Genomic DNA, 19,671 nt, shown 5'->3' with positions numbered 1-19,671 from the left:
TGAGCCGACCTTCTTGGTGCTCCTGTAGTACTCTATATTCTATCACAGGAGTATTGCAAGGTGTTGGCAATGCCTCGATCTGTGTCCTACCAAGCTGTGGATTCTTGGAATCATGGAGGGTGTTCACCATCATATCTCAAGGGCATGGGGGTGGTGCCCTTAAAAACACAGTAGGCGTGGCATCAATCAGTGTGCAGGGTATCAGGTTCATCTCTCCTGGCCTCTGTGACTCCTGCATCATCACTGGGTCTGGGAGGGAGCTCCAGACACACAGGGGGTGGGGGGCCCAAGCCCAATTCTCCAGGGCCTGAGGGTGAGCCAAGCCCTAACTTTAGCCCCATTGCCCACCCTGTAGCGGCGGCTGAGGCGACACAGGAGCCAGTGGAGTCCCTGATGCAGAAGTTCAAGGAGAGTTTCCGCGCGAACACGCCCATCGAGATCGGTCAGCTGCAGTCAGCACCACGCAGCGTCTCAGCAGGGAGGCGGAAGAGGAGAAGCAGGCCCCGAGGTAGGTCCCCCGGGCATCTCCGGCCAGGATGTCCACCGGCTCTGCCCAGGTTCTGAAGGTGCCAGGAAGAACGGTGCCCTCTTCCCCCAGCTTCCCTCTGCTCACAGAACCCACGCCACTCTCTCCCCGAGAAGTCATCTCATCTGGGACCCTGCAGAGAGATGACCTGTGTCCCTGGGTGTAAAGGTCCCATCTCTGGGCCCCAGCCTCCTCCTCTGAGAATGGGAATGGATTGCCATCTCCTAGAGCGGTTGGGAAGATTAGCATCAATCTATGGAACGTGCCCAGCACAGCAGCAGAGCAGCGGGATACACTTTAAGTGTAGCTCGTGTCATTTTGGTCATACTGAGTGACTGAACTGAACTGGTGTCATTTTGGAGAGTGTGAGATAGGATGTCCTCATGGGAGACATTCTCAGACTGGGGTCACAGAGCAGGGTTTGGACCCCCTCTTTCATTGCCTGGAGAATCTAGTGGTTAAAGTAGGAGTGCTGTAAGTTAGACAGACTAGATTCAAATTTTGGTTCTGCCATTATCTAACACTTTGGGGCAGTTTCTTCACTTTTCCAAGCCACTCGTCTCTGCCTGGCTTGCCATAACATCTCAGCACAGTGCCAGCCAGCATACAATCAAAAAGTAGATCTGTCCCTCTCCCTCCTCCCTTTCCTCCCCATCATTATCATCAGCAGCAGCATCACCATCTCCTTCTTCCTCTGACCTCCCAGGTGACTTTGTGTCTGCGGCGACCGCCACCCCCATCATGGCCTAAACTCCCAAACTCAGCTTCATCCTTCTGTCCACTCCATGATCTCCAGCCAGTCATTCTTCCTCTTGACTCTTACTTCTCTAGTGCCTGTAACTTGGCTCTTATTATGTCGCTCTCTTCCTTCCCTGGCTTCAGAGATTGTCCAGTGTCTACAGAAATGTTCCTGCTTACGAAAATGGCCTTTGAGGCCACCGCAGAGCTCCAGTCTCTGTGCTGTTCTTCTAAATCCATGTGTTTCCACTTCCATGTTCTTTTCCATACCGTTTCCTCTCCGTGAAAATTCCTGTCTAGCCCTGATGAATGTTTATCGGCGGTTATTGACACTTTATTACTCCAGGCAGGGGGCTAAATGCTTTGCCTATCTCATTTGATGGTCAGTAACAGGTACCATGGTGTTGTCACTAAGGCACAGAGTCACCCAGAGGGACACTCTAGTAAGTATCAGAGCCAGGTAGAGCTGAACAGTCTGAGTCTCAAACTTTTTTTTCCCACTAAACCATTAGATTCTATCCCAGTGAAGTCCTCCCTGTCTTTCCAAGCTTAACATGCATAGCGTATATTGGCAAAGAGATCACTGATAGTCACCATCACAGTTCACCCTGAATTTTCCCAAGTGTGAATTCTCTCACATCTTTATCCATGTGTTAAAGGCTGACTCCATTTTTGTGTAATGTCATTTGCTTATGTCTGGCTCCCTCCTTAGCTAGACAGAGAGTTCTTTGAAGGCAGGAAGTATCTTATTATTGGAATCATCTTTGTGTTTCTGAGACTAAATCAGTGTCTGCACGCATAGTAGACACTTGTTATTCTCTAGATCTTAATCCTGTGAATTCCTGTATCCAATGAAAAACCAAGATCTACACATTTAGCCAAGGTCATAAATTGAGACAGAGGTTGAGGATTGAGTTCCTTTTTGGAATTCATGTGGTAAACCCCCAGTTGAACCACTGGATAATGATAAAGAATAGTTGCTTTGAGGTCAGCAATGTCTGAGCACTAACCCAGCCCTGTTGGTGTCAACTTGCTTAGCTTTGGAAGAGTCAATGGATGTCTGTCTCAGAGCCTCCAGTTCCTCTTCTGTAGAATGGGGATGCTGACCCCTACATCAGAGGATTGTTGTAAACATCTGATGAAGAATGTAGACTACCTTGGAGCTCTTAGCTAATGTATATTAGGAACTGAAAAATGCTCTCTTGTATTTGTCATGACTTGAGCATTCGAGATCACTTGTAATTCCACTCAGCTTTAACTGTCCATCTTTATTGCTCCAGCATCCAGAATCTCCTACCCATATCCTCTCTACAAATACAGTCTCCATAAATACACTTGACGCCGAGTCCATAACTTCACTGCTCTCCACCATCAATCTGAATTCCTTTCCTTAATGTCATATCCTTAACACTTTTTATGTCAGCGCTTTCTTCCAATAACCATCTCTTTTATGCACCGTAACTGTCTTAAGGAGGCCTTTTCTGTTAGACATTTGTACTGTGCTTAGTTGCTCTGTTGTGTCCAACTCTTTGCGACCCCGTGGACTGTAGCCTACCAGGCTCCTCTGTCCATGGGGATTCTCCGGGCAATAATACTGTAGTGGGTTGCCATGCCCTCAGGGGATCTTCCCAACTCAGGGATCAAACCCAGGTCTTCCACATTGCAGGTGGATTCTTTGCCATCTGAGCCAGCAGGGAAGCCCTTGTTAGGCATTTGGGTTATTTCTCATTATTTCACAATTATAAGCAATGCTGTGTCAGACTTTTTTTTTTTTTTTTTGGGAAAAAACTTGGCCTTCGTGTTGGATTCTGTTTTCCTTCTTGAATTTCAGAATTAGATTGGTAGTGAAATCTATTATTTGGCTTAGACCATAATTGAATATCAACTCATTTTAATTTATAAGTTAGATGGGGACTAAGAGAAGTCATACAGGTAGAAATTCATTTTTTTTCCCTTAAATGTATTTCAAATTTGTCCCAGATATGTTAGTCACCATTGTGACCACGGCCACTTCTTACCTCCTGCTTATGACTATATCCTCCTGAGGTTCTCCCCAAAGCAAGCCAGAGTAATCTTTTAAATAAGATAAGGTCACTATTCCACTTAAAATTATTCAGTGATTCCCTGTTATATTTACTTTTTCTTTAATTTTTATTAGTGTATAGTTATTTACAATGTTGTGTTAGTTTCTGCTGTACAGCAAAGTGAATCAGCCTTATATGTACGTATATCCCTTCTGTTTTGATGGCTCAGAGAGTAAAGAATCTGCCTGAAGTGCGGGAGACCCTGGTTTGATCCTTTGGTTGAGACAATCTGGAGAGGGGAATGACAACAAATTCCAGTACTCTTGCCTGGAGAATTCCATGGAAAGAGGAGCATGGCAGGCCAGTCTGTGGGGATCCAAAGAGTCAGACAGGACTGAGGGACTAACACAACACCATCTCTTGCCGCTTGTTGTTGTTCAGTCACTAAGTCATGTCTGACTCTTTGCGACCCCATGAACTGCAGCACACCAGGCTTCCCTGTCCTTCATAATCTCCCTGAGTTTGCTCAAACTTATGTCCATTCAGTTAATGATGCCATCCAACCATCTGATCCCCTGTCACCCCCTTCTCCTCTTGCCCTCAATATTTCCCAGAATCAGAGTCTTGCATCACGTGGCCAAAGGATTGGAGCCTCAACTTCAACATCAGTCTTTCCAGTGAATATTCAGGGTTATTTCCTTTAGCATTGACTGGTTGGATCTCCTTGCGGTCAAGGGACTCTCGAGGGTCTTCTGCAGCACCACAGCTCAAAAGCATCAATTCTTCAGCACTCCGTCTTCTTTATGTCCAACTCTCATGTCCATACATGGCTATTGGAAAAATCATAGCTTTGATTATATTGACCTTTGTCAGCAAAGTGATGTCTCTGCTTTTTAATATGCTGTCTAGGTTTGTCATAGCTGTTTTTCCAAGGAGCAAGCATCTTTTAATTGCATGGCTACAGTCACCATTCACAGTGGTTTTGGATCCCAAGAAAATAAAATCTGTCACTGTTTCCACTTTTCCTCCATCTATTTGCCATGAAGTGATGGGACTGGATGTCAAGATCTTAGTTTTTCAAATGTTGAGTTTTAAGCCAGTTTTTTCACTCACCTCTTTCACCTTCATCAAGAGGCTCTTTAGTTCCTCTTCACTTTCTGCCATTAAAGTGGTATGATTTGCATGTCTGAGATTGTTATTTCTTCCAGCAATCTTGACTCCCATTTAGGTTGCCACAGAGCATCAAGTAGAGATTCTTGTGCTATACAGCAGATTGTCATTCGTTATGTATTTTATACAGAATAGTGTATATGGTGTTGGTGGCGGTTTAGTCACTAAGTTGTTTCCAACTCTTGTGACCCCATGGACAGTAGCCCACGAGGCTCCTCTGTTCATGGTCTCTCCCAGGCCAGAATACTAGAGTGGGTTGGCATTTCCTCCTCTAAATCCCAGTCTCTCAATTCATCCCATCCACTCTTTCTGCCCTTGGTGTCTATGTGTTTTCTCTTCTGTGTCTGTGTCTGTATTTTTGTTTTGCAAACAGGTTCATCTGTACCATTTTTCTAGATCCTACATATATGCAATATTTGTTTTTCTCTTTATGACTTATTTTACTCTGTATGCCAGTCTCTAGGTCCATCCACGTGTCTGTAAGTAGCATGATTTTGTTCCTTTTTATGGCTGAGTAATATTCCGTGTGTGTGTGTGTGTGTGTGTGTGTGTGTGTGTGTGTGCCACATCTTTATCCATTTATCTTTATCTTCTTTATCCTTCCCTCTTTTGATGGACATTTAGGTTGTGTGCACGTTCTGGCTATTGTAAATAGTGGTGCAGAGAACACTGGGGTGCAAGAATCTTTTGGAATTCTGGTTGTCTCTGGGTATGTGCCCAAGAGTGGGACTGCAAGGTCATATGGCACTTCTGTTTTTAGTTTTTTAAGGAACCTCCACACTGTTCTCCCTAGTGTCTACATCCTGTTATCTTTAGAACACAATCCAAACTCCTTGCCTTGGCATGCAGGCCCTGTTCCATCTACATCTTCTGCGCTCTTCACTCACTTGGTATTTCCCTGTGCTTCAGACCTAATGATTTTTATGTCCCAAGAACACAACAAATGGGACCGCCCTATACAGTCTGAGAACTTGCTGTGCTTCTCCTTACCGTGTCTCCTTTGTCCCTCAGATACCATCCTGGGGCATCTCTTCTCACCTTTCAGGTCTTAACTCCAATGCCACCTCCTCAGAACCACTGTCCCTGACTGCCCAAACACAGGTGCCCAGATTTTTACTCCTTTCCATCCCCAACCTGCTACTATCTGTTACATAATCGTTTTTCATTCCTTCCCTGATATTACAGGCCTAAAATCACTTTTATTTGCTTGCTCATTTACTATTTTCCTCTCTGAAATAGAAGCTTCATATTCATAAACCTCATACATAGAAAGTGCTTAATAAATATTTGTTGAATAAATGAGTGCATTAACCTCAAAGATCACTGGAAAGTGGCTCAGTTTTATAACCTTCAAATTGATGGTAGAAGAGGGATCCAGGATAAAGTAAAACCTCCCGGTACGGGTCTCCGGGGAATCCTGTTTCCCCTAGAGGTAGCCTCACTGATGGATAGCACATGAAACGTGTTCAAGTGGATGCTGTTAAAGCAATTTTCAAAATGGCTTAATAACATTGTGCTCATGGTTTTGCTGCCACTATTAGATAAGGGTTTTTTTTTTTTTTTCAAGAGAGAGGAGGGCTACTACGTTCCAGCCCTGAACTTCCGAACTCACAGCCTTTCTGCCCCAAGTCCTCCAACTTTTCTTGAATAGAAAAAATCCACAGTCAGTAAAAGTTCTGGAAATTCTGCACACTCCCTTTTTCTCTCGTAAATATCCAAACATGTTTTAGTCTCTGAAAGACCCCAGGAAGTCCTGCCATGCAGAAAGCTGGGCAGATTTATTTAGCTCATCGTCTGTAAAAACCATCTTGACCACAGACTATTTCCCCCCTTGGAACGTGCACGAACATCTTGCAGCACAGAAGCATCCATAGAAACACAATTTTGGAAATGCTCCATTGGCTTCCACTGACCATCAACAATCCCTGATATGATGGTCAAAACCCTTGGTCTTTCACTCTCTCTTCCCTCTGCCGCTCAAGTGGCCGTGGGCCTTCTGGCCCAGAGTGAGGGCACCTGGCCTCTGCCTACTTCATTAGGCTCTGCGCCCAGCCCCTGGTGCTCAGCAGGTCCCAGCAGATGCAGTGGGTAGCCTGGAACCTGTGTCATGGAGTTGAACACACGGTTAAAAGCAGCTCCAGTGTGGTTTGGTAGTTAGGGCATCCCCCTGAGGGACCTGGCAGATGCTGACTGCATCGTCCGCAGGCAGACAAAGGAAGGTGGGGAGGTCCCAGTGCCATCCTCTCGTCTGCAGCAGGGTTTTATGAGGCAGCTGTTGGGTTGTCATTCCCAGGCATCCATGTGCAATAAAATGGAGGTAGAAAAATAAACTGAAATGTGTTAGTCACTTAGTCATCTCCGACTCTTTGCGACCCCGTGGACACTAACCCACTAGGCTCCTCTGTCCATGGGATTCTCCAGGCAAGAATACTGGAGTGGGTTGCCATGCCCTCCTCAAGGGGATCTTTCCAATGCAGGGATCCAACCTGGGTCCCCTGCGTTGCAGGCAGATTCTTTACCCTCTGAGCCACCAGGGAAGCCTGAAAAGGAGTTATGACTGTTCAAATAAAGCAGAAGGAAATTGTTACGGATGTGAGGAAGGTCTTGCTGAGACTCATGCAGTTTAGGTAGTGGTCTTTAAAAGTGGGATTTTGTATTTGAAATTTAATTTCACCACTGTCTAACTGAATGATCTTAATTAAGTAAATGAAGAAGTGGTTTTTAGCCTCAGTTTTCTTATCTGTAAATTAGTGCTAATGATGCCTAAGTCACATGTGGGTTGTGAAGTAGCACCAGCAAAATGCTCAGCCCAGTGTCTGACCCATGGCTGACCCTCAATCGAGTGTAGCTAGCTGTATCGTTGTCATCAGGGTCCTGCTCATTTGACCTCAGAGCTCACACATCCATTTCCTTCTGCCTGGCCATTGCCTGTAACTTGGTTGAGGTTTTATCATCCCTTATCCTGATTGCTGTGACAGCCTCTTCATCCGAAAATCCATCTTCCACCTGGTGAGTGAAGTGATCTTTTGAAAACATGCTAAATCAGACCATGTCACTCTCCTACCTGGCACATTTTCCTGATACTCTGTCATTGGTACTGGGGGGCTTCTGAAGCTTTTCCAGCAGAGTCATTGTAGAGGTGGCTGAGAGTCAACACACACCCCCAAAGGGAATGCAGCTGTGCTCAGAAAGCTTCAACATAAGCCCCAAATTCCAGATTCCATCTAAAAACATCCACGCCAGTCTGTTTTATTGTGTGCAGATTTATTGTCCTTTGTTGTTGCTATTTAGTTTTTAAGTCGTGTCCAACTCTTCACAACCCCATGGACTATAGCCCAGCAGGCTCCTCTGTCCATGGGATTCTCCAGGCAAGAATACTGGAGTGGGTTGCCATTTCCTTCTCCAGGGGATCTTCCCAACCCAGGGATTGAACCTGCATCTCCTGCATTGTCAGGCAGATTCTTTACCACCGAGCCACTTTTATTTTTCAGTTAAATTGTTTAATATTTTCTCAAGCCCTTAGTCCCAGGAAGAAGAATCATACTTGTGCTGGTTATACTGGGATAGTAAGATACCATCTTCAGTGGGTTTCCATAGGACCCAGTGAAATAATGCCTGTAAAGCATTGAGCACAGAGCCAGGCAAACGTGCAGATTGAATAGATAGATTCTACTATTTTATTATTTACTACTTTTATCACTGCTGCTTTTTTTAAACTTTTAAATTATATTGGAGTATAGCCAGCCAGTTAACAAGGTTGTGATAGTTTCCAGTGAATGACGAAGGCACTCAGCCATACATACACATGTATCCATTCTCCCCGAGACACTCCTTCCCTCCAGGCTGCCACATACCATTGAGCAGAGTTCCCTGTGCTCTACAGTAGGACCTTCTTGGTTATGCATTTTAAATACAGCAGTGTTATCACTGCTGTTTTATTTTTACTTTTATATTTGCCAATGTCCTTATCAGGACAGTGAGAATGCCAATATCATTATATTTGTCAGAGTCCCATTAGGGATATATTCACCCAGTTTTAGAAGGGAGAGTCTGCAGGATGCATGAATGACTCACTGTTTAATAGGGTGAGAAAGTCACTGGAGCCTTCTGCACAGGCCTGCATCCCAGCCTGCCCTCCAGCCTGCCTCTGGCTCCGCCCAAGCCCCAGCACACAGACCGTCACTCCCTTCTGCAGCATGCCTTGGATTCCAGCTCTGTGTAATGTTCATACTTTCCCTGAAAGCGGCCCCCCACCCCGCCCGCCCTTCTCTGAGCAGCAAACTGCTACTCATGTATCAAATTCTGGTTTCAAAATCTTCTCTAGTAAGACCCCAGCTCCTGCCCACAGCACTCATCCAGGCTGAGTGAACTTCTCCTCCGTCTCAGCACTTGTAGCCCCCATGCTACCTTCTATCAGACCCCTCATTACAGGACACACCTGCTTCCCTCCTCAACTCTGACAGTCCCATGATGAGAAGGACAGTGATTTATGTCTCTCTGGAGCCCAAATGCCTAACAGAGAACAGGCATAGAAGAGCAATTGGCTGAATGGGAGAATATATGAATAGGCGATTGGATGCCTGGATGAATGGACGAATAAAAAGAGACAGTTGGGAGCCTCCTGGAATACAAAGGGTTAAGGAAATGTGGTACAACTAGCAGTTACTGCACATTTAGTATGTTCCTAGTATTGTACTCATCATATATTATCTCATTTAAAAACTCCCCAAATCTCATAAAGAAAGGCCTGTGATTAACTCCATTCTACAAGAATTGATCTTGAATTGTGGTGCTGGAGAAGACTCTTGGGAGTCCATTGGACAGCAAGGAGATCAAACCAGTCAATCCCAAAGGAAATTAACCCTGAATATTCATTAGAAGGAGTGATGCTGAAGCTCCAAAACTTTGGCCACCTGATGCAAAGAGCTGACTCACTGGAAAAGACCCTGATGCTGGGAAAGATTGAGGGCAGGAGGAAAAGGGGACATCAGAGGGTGAGATGGTTAGATGGCATCACTAACTCAATGGACATGAATTTGAACAAACTCCAGGAGATAGTGAAGGACAGGTAAGCCTGGCGTGCTGCAGTCCATGGAGTCAGAAAGAGTCTAATTTGAGTTAGTGACTGAAGAACAACAAAATAAGAAATTTAAACTTAAGTAGTTTAAATGACGATCCCAAGTGTACCCAGCTAGTAGACTATGGAACTGTGAATCCAGAGCCCAGGCAGCATCCATATTTCAGTCTCCAGATGACAGTAGTTTTGGTCTTAGCTAGTCTGGCTGCAATCTCTGAGCTGTGAAATTGTATCAGCCTAGTCTGCATACTAGAAGGAAGTGCTGTAGTCCCTTTACATTGGTAGGTGTTTCTGAATCATCGCTGCTGCTGTGAGGATAATCAGGAGCTACAAGCGTCTGGAAAGTGAGGCATTTCCCTCTTAGCTAACAAGGAGTCAAGACTGCCCCTTACAAGCTCCTTCTTGCCCTGGGGAGCCTGTGCTATGACCTGAGGATCAGCAAACCCAGGGGTTATGTCATTGTCCAACATTCTGTGCATTTTCAAGGCTCATCCAGCTTTTATTTGCTGTGTTATACAATTGTAGGATGTGCTGCCCAGATCTCTGCCAACCAGCACTTCATCACCTAGAGCATAAAACAAGGAATTAGACATCTGTGCCACAAGGAATACATAAGAAGGTGGTGTGAACTGGCCTGGGGTGTTTATAAACCATGAGATAGTTACAGAAATAGAAAGGAAACTGAATAGACCCCAGCTACCTAGAGTCCAGCCCTGAATCTGTGATGAAAGAACCCTGCTGTTCTTTCCAAGCAAACTGTAAAGCTACTTTAAAGCTACTTTCTTCGTGAAATCTTTCCAAATTTTTCTCACATGAAAGTCATGCATACTTCCTCCAAATTTTAGTTCAGTTCAGTTCAGTCGCTCAGTCGTGTCCAACTCTTTGCAACCGCATGAACCACAGCACGCTAGGCCTCCCTGTTCATCACCAACTCCCGGAGTTTACCCAAACCTGTGTCCATTGAGTCCGTGATGCTGTCCAACCATCTCATCCTCTGTCGTCCCCTTCTCCTCCTGCCCTCAATCTTTCCCAGCATCAGGGTCTTCTCCAATGAGTCAGCTCTCCGCATCAGGTGGCCAAAATATTGGAGCTTCAGCTTCAACATCAGTCCTTCCAATGAACACCCAGGACTGATCTTTAAGATGGACTGGTTGGATCTCCTTGCAGTCCAAGGGACTCTCAAGAGTCTTCTCCAACACCACAGTTCAAAAGCATCAATTCTTTGGCGCTCAGCTTTCTTTATAGTCTAACTCTCACATCCATACATGACCACAGGAAAAACCGTAGCCTTGACTAGATGGACTTTTGCTGGCAAAGTAATGTCTCTGCTTTTTAATATGTTGTCCAGGTTGGTCATAATTTTTTTCCAAGAAGTATCTTTTAATTTCATGGCTGAAATCACCATCTGCAGTGATTTTAGAGCCCAGAAAAATAAAGTCTCTCACTGTTTCCACTCGTTCCCCATCTATTTCCCATGAAGTGATGGGACTGGATGCCATGATCTTCATTTTCTGAATGTTGAGCTTTAAGCAACTTTTTCACTCTCCTCATTCACTTTCATCAAGAGGCTCTTTAGTTCTTCTCCACTTTGGTACCCCTTTCTTTATCTTTCTTATGATATTTGTCATTTACTACCTTTGATGAGAGTAATTTAAGGCCACTTCTCTTCTCCCTTAATTAACCTCCTGAAGCACAATGACTATGTCCCAGGTCATGTCTGTGCTTCCCGTAACTAAACGAATCTTGACAAATAGCAGATGTTCAATTAACGCTTGATGAATTAATGGGAAAGTCGTCACATGGGCTCCATGATCTTGGACAAGACTTTCTACTCTCCAGGCACCAGTGTCCCCATCTATAAAGCTGTGTGGAAGCAAGCTCCATTCTGCTGTCCGATCCATATGGCTCCACACTGCATTCTTCCTCTGGTTCCCTCAGCTCTGAGAAGTTACTTACTGTGCAAAGTCAGCACCACTTAATCTGCAAATCACACAGTTGGCCACCTCCTAGGGAGCTGTGAGGATTAGACTTAATGTATGTAAAAAGCTCAGCGAGCCACACTAAACCTGGTAAGCACCTAGTAAATCATTGTTGTTGCTAATTTGGAAGGCAGAGGTGACGGGCTATATCATTTCCACGTCTGCTCCATCTCAAATGGTCTTTGACCCATAAATCTGATTGTGAGCATTGTTGTCTACTGAAAAGTTCAGTATTTGGAGTCCAGAAACCCAGGCTTGAACACCAGTTCTCAGGTGCAATGGGTCCTCAGAGAAACTACATCATCTTCTCAGGATTCCGCACCTGGAGATGGGATAATACCTGCTACTCTTGTTCCTTGAGGCTGTTGTGAGAATGTGCTAGAATACTTACAAAATGCTCTTTTAAAACACTCTGTAGATTAGCAGCATCCTGAAGTCAGAGCCTTGGCACCTTCAGACACAGGGCATAAAATGGAGATTGGAAGAGGAAGCCTTTCCTCTGGGGCTCCGACTTTCCTTTTTCTGGACCACATGGCCTTTCCACGAGTTCTCCCAGAGCCAGCCCCGCCACAACCCGGTAACGCCCAGGCCGGGTTGGATGGAGGCCTGGGAGAGCTGATTTATAGTCAGAGCACACAGCTGCCTCCGTAAATCTTCCCTGATGTATCTTTCAGAGAACTTTGCATTCCTAAAAGTGTATGTCTCCTCCAGGCGGTTTTCCTTGGCTGTCTGAAATATGTGCAGGGCTCTCAGTCCATTCTGTCTGGTCTGGCTGGGTAGAGAGGTGACTACAGGTAACCTGAAGAGAAAGCTCTGGACCAGGTCTTGGTGGGGCCTGGGATGTAACTCTAGGATATTTTTTCCATCAGTATATGGTACAGTGCCGTGTCACTCAGTTATAGCAGAACGTGTGTGTGCGTGTTTAGTAGCTCAGTTGTACCCTACTCGTTGCGCCCCGATAGGCAGACTGTATCCTGCCAGGCTCTATCCATGGGATTTTGCAGGCAAGAATACTGAAGTGGCGTGCCATTTCCTCCTCCAGGGAATCTTCCTGACCCAGGGATCGAACCCACGTCTCCTGCATTGGCAGGTGGATTCTTCACTACTGAGCCACCAGGAAAAGCCCATATAACATAATAAGCACCCTGAAATTTTGTGGCTTAAAACAGAAATCACTTTTTTGGTTCTCAGTTCAAGTCAAGCATTTGGCCTGGGCTCAGCTAAGCAGTTCTGGTCTGGGCAGGGTGAGCTCAGCTGCCCTCGGTCATGTACCTATGGTCAGCCAGCTCTCCAAGGCTGGTTCACACAGGTTCCAAAAGCAGCAGGAACAAGCGCTTCAGGGCCTTTTGAGGCTTCAACTTGGAGGACACTTCATCCTTTCTACTTCATTCACTTATTCAAAAGCAAGTTGTGAGGCCACCTTACATCCAGGGGGTAGAAATAGAGTGCGTCTCTTGCAGAAGAGGCTAAATATTAGGATGGCTTTTTTTTTTTTTTTTTTTAAGAATGACTTCTGCAACCTACAAGCACTGATATTTTATGAAGCCTCTGTTTTATATTAAAGCCTGGGCTGATTGTCACAACCTCAGCATAATTATTTCTAATTTGCCGATGGAAAAATTGAGACATATAGATGAAGGAAACTTTATAATGCAGCAGAGATGATCATGGGAGAACCGGCTCCCCCGATTCTATTCCTTTTCAGAGCTCACCTAAAGCCTGTTTGAACCTCTGCTACTTTGCCCGTTTAATAGGGACAAAGACTTCATGATACTAAGCCATGGTTAGATACAGCCTAGCCTGTGATGTCTAGAAGGGCAATACATTTGTATCTTGGCTCCATCCTTGCAAGGGCCTATGGTCTAATGCCAGATTAGTAAAATGATTCAGTAAAGGGCCAGGTGTAAAACATTTTAGGCCTTTCTGACCAAGAGGAAAGCTTCAAGACAGTGTGTAGATACCTATACAATGAGAAAATTTTGTCCACAAATTTTGATTGATGAAATTTAAAGTATAATAATAAAGAACAATCTTTGGTAACAAAGTTCTGCTAACGAGAAGAATGGAATTTATTTGACACTGAAATGTGAATTTCATATCATTTTCACATCTTAATGTATTCTTCTTTTGATTTATTTTTACCAATTAAAGATGTCAGAGCCATTCTTAACTCCTGGGCCATACTAAAACAGGCCTTGGGCCAGATTTGGCCCACGACCCCTGGCATAAGGCAGCATCTCAGATTTGGACTCAGAGAATCCTTGCTGCAGCATCCCCCATGAGTATCTAATTGCTGTGTGATGTCAGGTGAATCCTGGACGTTCCAAAGCTATTGTCGCCCCAGGCTCCCAGGCACACAATAGAGGGGAGACAATTTCTTATGTTCTCTTAGTTCACCAGAGAGGGAAGCAAATCTCAGGTTGATCTGATGCAGCTAGCTTGTAGATGGGCCCTGCCATAGAGAGAAACTAGCAGACCGGGGAATGGAGTGCCACAAAACTGTCCTCATTTCATGCCATTTGAACGTGTAAAATCATGTGGACCGTATTATATACACAAGGATTGACACTGGGGAATTTGGATAAAACATGTAGTTAGGAACTGGCAGCTTGTGCACTTTTCTAATCCGACTGTTATCAGAGTTACATATTTAGGAAATTACAAAGAGAAGACTTTGGCTTTGTGTTCTCCCGTGTTTGAGAAAGACCTGGTGAAATAGTGAGGTTCTGATGCAGAGTTCACAGCTATTAGCAGGAGTTTTTAAGCTGTGCTCCAAATAGACATTCCAGGGATGAGTGGGCATAGTGGGGCATAGCTGTGTAGGTAGGGTCTTTTATCAAACTCCTATTCTAGATTTATGTGTTCGGCTTCAATGTTTTTGGAGAAAAGTCTCAACTCTAGCACATATGCTTTTAAAAGCAAAAAAAAAAAAGTGTTTTTATGACAGAAGCTCTCGTTCACATGTGGAAAGGAAGCTGGCAAGGGCCTTCCTGTTACTCACACACACACATACACACACACATACACACACACACACACACACACACACAGGTGTTGGATAAAATATAACATTAAAAAAAAAACAAGTTTATCTTAAAAATGAAGAAAGGCAACTCCTCAATTATAAGGAATGAGGAGGAAATGCAAAAACCTAGGCTTCGATTTTAGAAACTAATGTTTTGGTGACTCCAGGTGGGCAATGCGATGGGATAAAAGTAAAAAGGAAAACAAAATATGGAGACACTACTGAGCGACTGAACTGAACTGAACTGAATTGAAGTAGGAAGAAGGCTGTGGGATGTATCAGGAAGTTTGGATTGATGTATATACACTCCTGTTACTATGTATAAAGTAGATAGTTAATGAGAGCCTGCTGTGTAGCGCAGGAAGCCCTACTCAGTGCTCTGTAGTGACCTAAGTGAGAAGGGAATCCAAAACCAGAGGAAATATATATCTATGCTGCTGCTGCTAAGTCACGTCAGTCGTGTCCGACTCTGTGCGACCCCATAGATGGCAGCCCACCAGGCTCCCCCGTCCCTGGGATTCTCCAGGCAAGAACACTGGAGTGGGTGGCCATTTCCTTCTCCAAGGCGTGAAAGTGAAAAGTGAAAGTGAAGTCACTCAGTCGTGTCTGACCCTCAGCGACCCCATGGACTGCAGCCTTCCAGGCTCCTCCACCCATGGGATTTTCCGGGCAAGAGTACTGGAGTGGGGTGCCATTGCCTTCTCCAACTTATATATATATATAGGTAGAGCTAATTCACTTTGCTATACAGCAGAAACTAACACAATATTATGAAGCAACTATACTTCAATAAAAATTCATTAAAAAAATAAAGAGAAAACAGGAGCAAAGAAGAAATGAAAGATCACTTGGTAGAAAAAAGCTCTGAAGCATCAGTAATCATAATACATGTAATTTGCATATTTCATTTCAGAGCTTGATTATATTACACAAATCTACTTATGTGCTGTTTACCAAAGATCTTCTTAGAACATAAAGACACGGAAAGTTTGACAGTGGGCGAAAAGGAAAACCTATACTAGGCAAATGCTAATCAAATGAAACCTTGGGGAGAAGTATAAATATATGGCAAAATAAACTTTATAACAATAAGGAACAAAAAAATCCTTAGGAATAAAAAATGTCATTAATTAATCATAAAAGGAATGGTCCACCAGGAGACAAATAAAATTTGTACTTACATGTGTGAACAACACAACTTTAAAACATATGAAGAAAAAGTTGAGAGGAGTTGAATATGTTGATGAATACCTAATTGAACTGGGAGTTTTTTTTTTAATAGAAATATTCTAATTAGATCAAGTAAGCAAAATGCTTCTAATAATACGGACCAATTGAACTGTACTCTTAAAAATACAATAAAATGGGCATATATAAAATCCTGGCCCTAAGAATTTAGAGTTTAAAGATTTTTCTCAAGAAGTAAGAAATTCTCTTAATGGTCTTGACATCTTATGACCTGAATGTTCTGGCTTTGGTCCAATTTCCTGAAATTTTGTTTCCTATTCAGTGATAATGTAACTTTGCAACATTTATGACTAAGTGTAGGTTCATTGTTATGCCTCTGAAAGATCTCTTTCAATCAGGGGTGGGAGCAGGTGGCAGCGATCTACATGTGCTGATTTTATTTTGGTTTTGCTTTTTTTGAGGAGAAGAGGGTATAGGGGAAGTTGTGGTTGAAGGAGAATCCTTTTAGAAAAATGGTCACTGTCAAGAAAAACTAATAGTGTTTTGTTTCAATTCATATTCCTCACATTTTTTTCCTTAAGGCCAAAGACATAGTCTGTTTTCGCAGAATAGCTTCTGGAACCAGGAAGCCTTTCTCTAGCTTACCTGTGTATAGTCTAGTTGAGAAGGCGTACAGGGAATCGCTGCCGGTTCTGACCCCCTGCTGTATCTGTGTCAGTCTGGTTACCTCCAAAGGAGGTGCCTGAGAAAGGTCAGTGGAATCCCCTTCATAGATGTGACACATTAACAGCAACCATCATAGATTCCCAAATGGGAAAAAGTCTTGAAGAAGAAATTTCACTTTTAGGCAGGCCTGCAGGTCAGTAACTCTGTAAGAACCTGAGCACCTGAGACTAGGCAATTACACTGATCACTGCAGCATCCTAGCGTGGCCCTGGGATCTCTGATAGGTTCTCTGCTTGTTTTAAATTATTTTTTCCATTATTTGCTTTCTTTTTCAAATTCCTTCCTTTGTTTTAATTGATATACAATATTATATGTGTTTCAGGTGTACAAATAGTGATTGATGATTTTTAAAGGTTTTACTCCATTTATCCTTATTGTAAAATACGATCTGTGTTCCCCGGCGCTGTACAGTATAGCGTAGCATCTTATTTATTTTACCCATAGAAGTTTATATCTCTTAGTCTGCTACCCCTATATTGTCCCGCCTCCCTTCCTTTTCCCCACTGGTGACCACTGGCTTGTTCTCTGTATCTGTGAGTCTGTTTCTTTTCCATTGTAGTCCCTAGGTTGTTGTCTGTCTCAGATTTCACATAGATACCACACATAGAAGTGATACCATATAAGGCACTTGTCTTTACCTGACTTACCTCTGGCCTTCTTTTGGCGAGGAGCATCTTCTTTGGTCCCAGCACAGCCCGCTGAGTCAAATCATCGCCATGGCATGCGATTCTTGCCAAAGGATGAGACACTGCCTAACTGCTCTCTACAGATGCTGCTGCTGATTCCCACTTCCTGGATTCCTGCCTCTCCAGCTACGGTCCTGCCCAGGGCCTCCAACCTCACTGTCATTCATTCTTTCAACGGACTGCCTACCAAGTACAAGGTACCATGCTAGGTCCTGAGACGGCAGTAGAAACCAGAGAGAGAAGGTCCCTACCCCTGCAGGGCTCAAGTATGTAGGAGGAAATCAAACGAGCAAGAAAACATTCAAGTACAATTACAAATTAAGTGTACTGGAGGAAATGACCTTGGTGTTGACCATCATAGTTGTTCACCAAATCTAACGTGAAACCAGCCTGGCTGCTTCTTCGTTGCTTTGGCTAGAAACCATCCCTACCCATGGTTCCCTCAACCAGGATGACAATTCAACGTGAAAGATACTGAGGTTGTAATTTGTTTTTATTCTGTCTCCTGCTTTGGGGCATATATCAGATAGCAAGCAACTGCAATTTGTAGCCACCTACTTTGGGCCAGTCACCACTCTAGGTGCTTTCATATGTATCCTTGTAACCACCTTCCTTTCTTTAACCCTTATTTTGTAAAAGGAACTGATGTTCAGAGACATAAAATGTTGCCGAAGCTCACATGGTCATGTCAGTGATGGAGCCTGGATGTCAACTTAGATGTGTCGGCTTCCAACACTGATGACCTTTCTCCCACATTGAAACTATCTCTCGTTTTTTAGTGCCTGCTTCCAAGACCTGATTTCCCATCACCTGTGCGATCTCTGCACATAGACAGGCCTCAGAGTTTAGACTGAAATTTGGCAGAAAATAAAGTCAGTCATGGAAACAGATCCTTTGAAATCCTCTAATCACCCTGGTGGGCTTCTCATGTGGCTCGGTGGTAAAAAAAAAATCTGCCTGATGCCCTGGAGAAGGAAAGGGCAACCCACTCCAGTATTCTTGCCTGGGAAATCTCATAGACAGAGGAGCCTGGTGGACTCTAGTCCTTGGGGTCGCAGAGAGTCAGACACAGCTTAGCGTCTAAACAACTCAATCACCCTAATGGGGCTTTCATTCATTTTCTTGCCTCATTATTATTAAGAATATGCCATCTGTGTCAACTAGATATTATGATTTTGTTGTAAACTTTGGCACACTGTGACTTACAGAGACCTAGCCTTTAGTCTCATTTCAGGATGGAAAATGTTGGTTGGATGTACGAGGTCTGTCTTCACCACGTGTTAGAAATCCAAATGTAGCTAAACATTAAGGTTAAATGATGATATCACAACTTACTCGGTTTGCATTTTACATCCAATTGAAAACACAAACCACTCGCCTCATTAATCCTTTGCAATCCAATTTCTCCCCCCCTAAATGAAATGATCCTTTTGGGACACATTTATATCCTTTTAACAGCCGCCTGACAGTTCTGCTGGTGGAGTTCCTATCCAAGTTTGTTATTGGATAGTGACAACTTACCCTGACGGATATGTGTACATAATTATTCTCTCGCAGTTAGATTTAATTAATGCTTACCCTCATCATGATCTTGCAGCTAGTGAGCTCGCTCTGCAGGATCAGTTAATGGCAAAAGGATTTCCTTTTTAGCCAAGAGAGACTCCAAAGGCTTTGTAAAACTCTTCTACTTTTTTTTTTTCTTCTACTTTTTAAAGAGGAATAAAAAGGGAAAAAATTGCACTGAGCCTGTTTCATTTCTTCCCACCCCACATTAATGCCACATGTGAGTGGAGTTGAGGCAACATTTTGGGATGAGTTGTGAAACCTAATTTTAGACTAAGTATCACTAATATGAATAGGTCTGATAGACCTAAAAAGAAGATGTATATTTTTTGATATCTTAGTTTAGAATTGATACATCCTGGCTTCATTGTGTTTATGTCTCTGTACAAAATATGTAGGAGTGTATTTTTCTAGCCATCTCCCCAGATGGCACCCAGGGTTCAGTAATAAATAGTTATGAAAGTAAGGGGACGTTAAGAAGAAATTATGGAGAGACAAAGGGAGTTTGAAGATTTGGAAAGAGATTATTAGAAAGTCTGTAATAAGGAGAGGGTGTATGTACTTATAAAACCCCATTAGATGGGAAGACTTTACAAATAACTGGTCCCAGTCCATGCTTGTGAAATATTCATGTGCCATTTGCTTTTTATTACTATAATGGTAATGCCTTGTGTTTGCAGAGAGCTTAACAGTTTACAACAAATTTTCACATCCATTATCTTATATGATTGTTGCAACAGCCGTGTGACGTGAGCCAGAGAAACATTCCCAGCTGAGGGGACGGAGACCCAGAGAGGTTGAGTCACTGGCCCAGGGTCACACACCTAGAAAGTAAAAGAACCTGACGCTGAAGACGCAGCATTTAAAGCCAGTTCCAGTGTGTCTTCCCTACCCTGTTTCACCTCCCTTAGGTTTGAAAATGCACGCCAGGAAGCTTAGAGTAGCTCAAATAGCAATCCCGCTTTGCCT

At 43.6% G+C, this 19,671-nt stretch overlaps 1 protein-coding gene across 2 annotated transcripts in view; it reads left to right on the top strand.

Annotated features, from left to right (window-relative positions):
• Window positions 1-19,671, top strand: part of ASTN2 (astrotactin 2) — a 1,024,651-nt gene that overhangs the window by 305,550 nt on the left and 699,430 nt on the right. For both annotated transcript variants that reach the window (XM_040241692.1, XM_040241685.1), the window contains exon 4: window positions 356-508. In XM_040241692.1, coding sequence (XP_040097626.1) covers window positions 356-508 — 153 coding nt within the window. The remainder of the gene's footprint in view (window positions 1-355; window positions 509-19,671) is intronic.

This window comes from Oryx dammah, unplaced genomic scaffold (assembly GCF_014754425.2).
Source record: "Oryx dammah isolate SB20612 unplaced genomic scaffold, SCBI_Odam_1.1 HiC_scaffold_1, whole genome shotgun sequence".
Classification (NCBI taxonomy): Eukaryota; Metazoa; Chordata; class Mammalia; order Artiodactyla; family Bovidae; genus Oryx; species Oryx dammah.
This window is presented reverse-complemented; position numbering and strand designations above follow the sequence as displayed.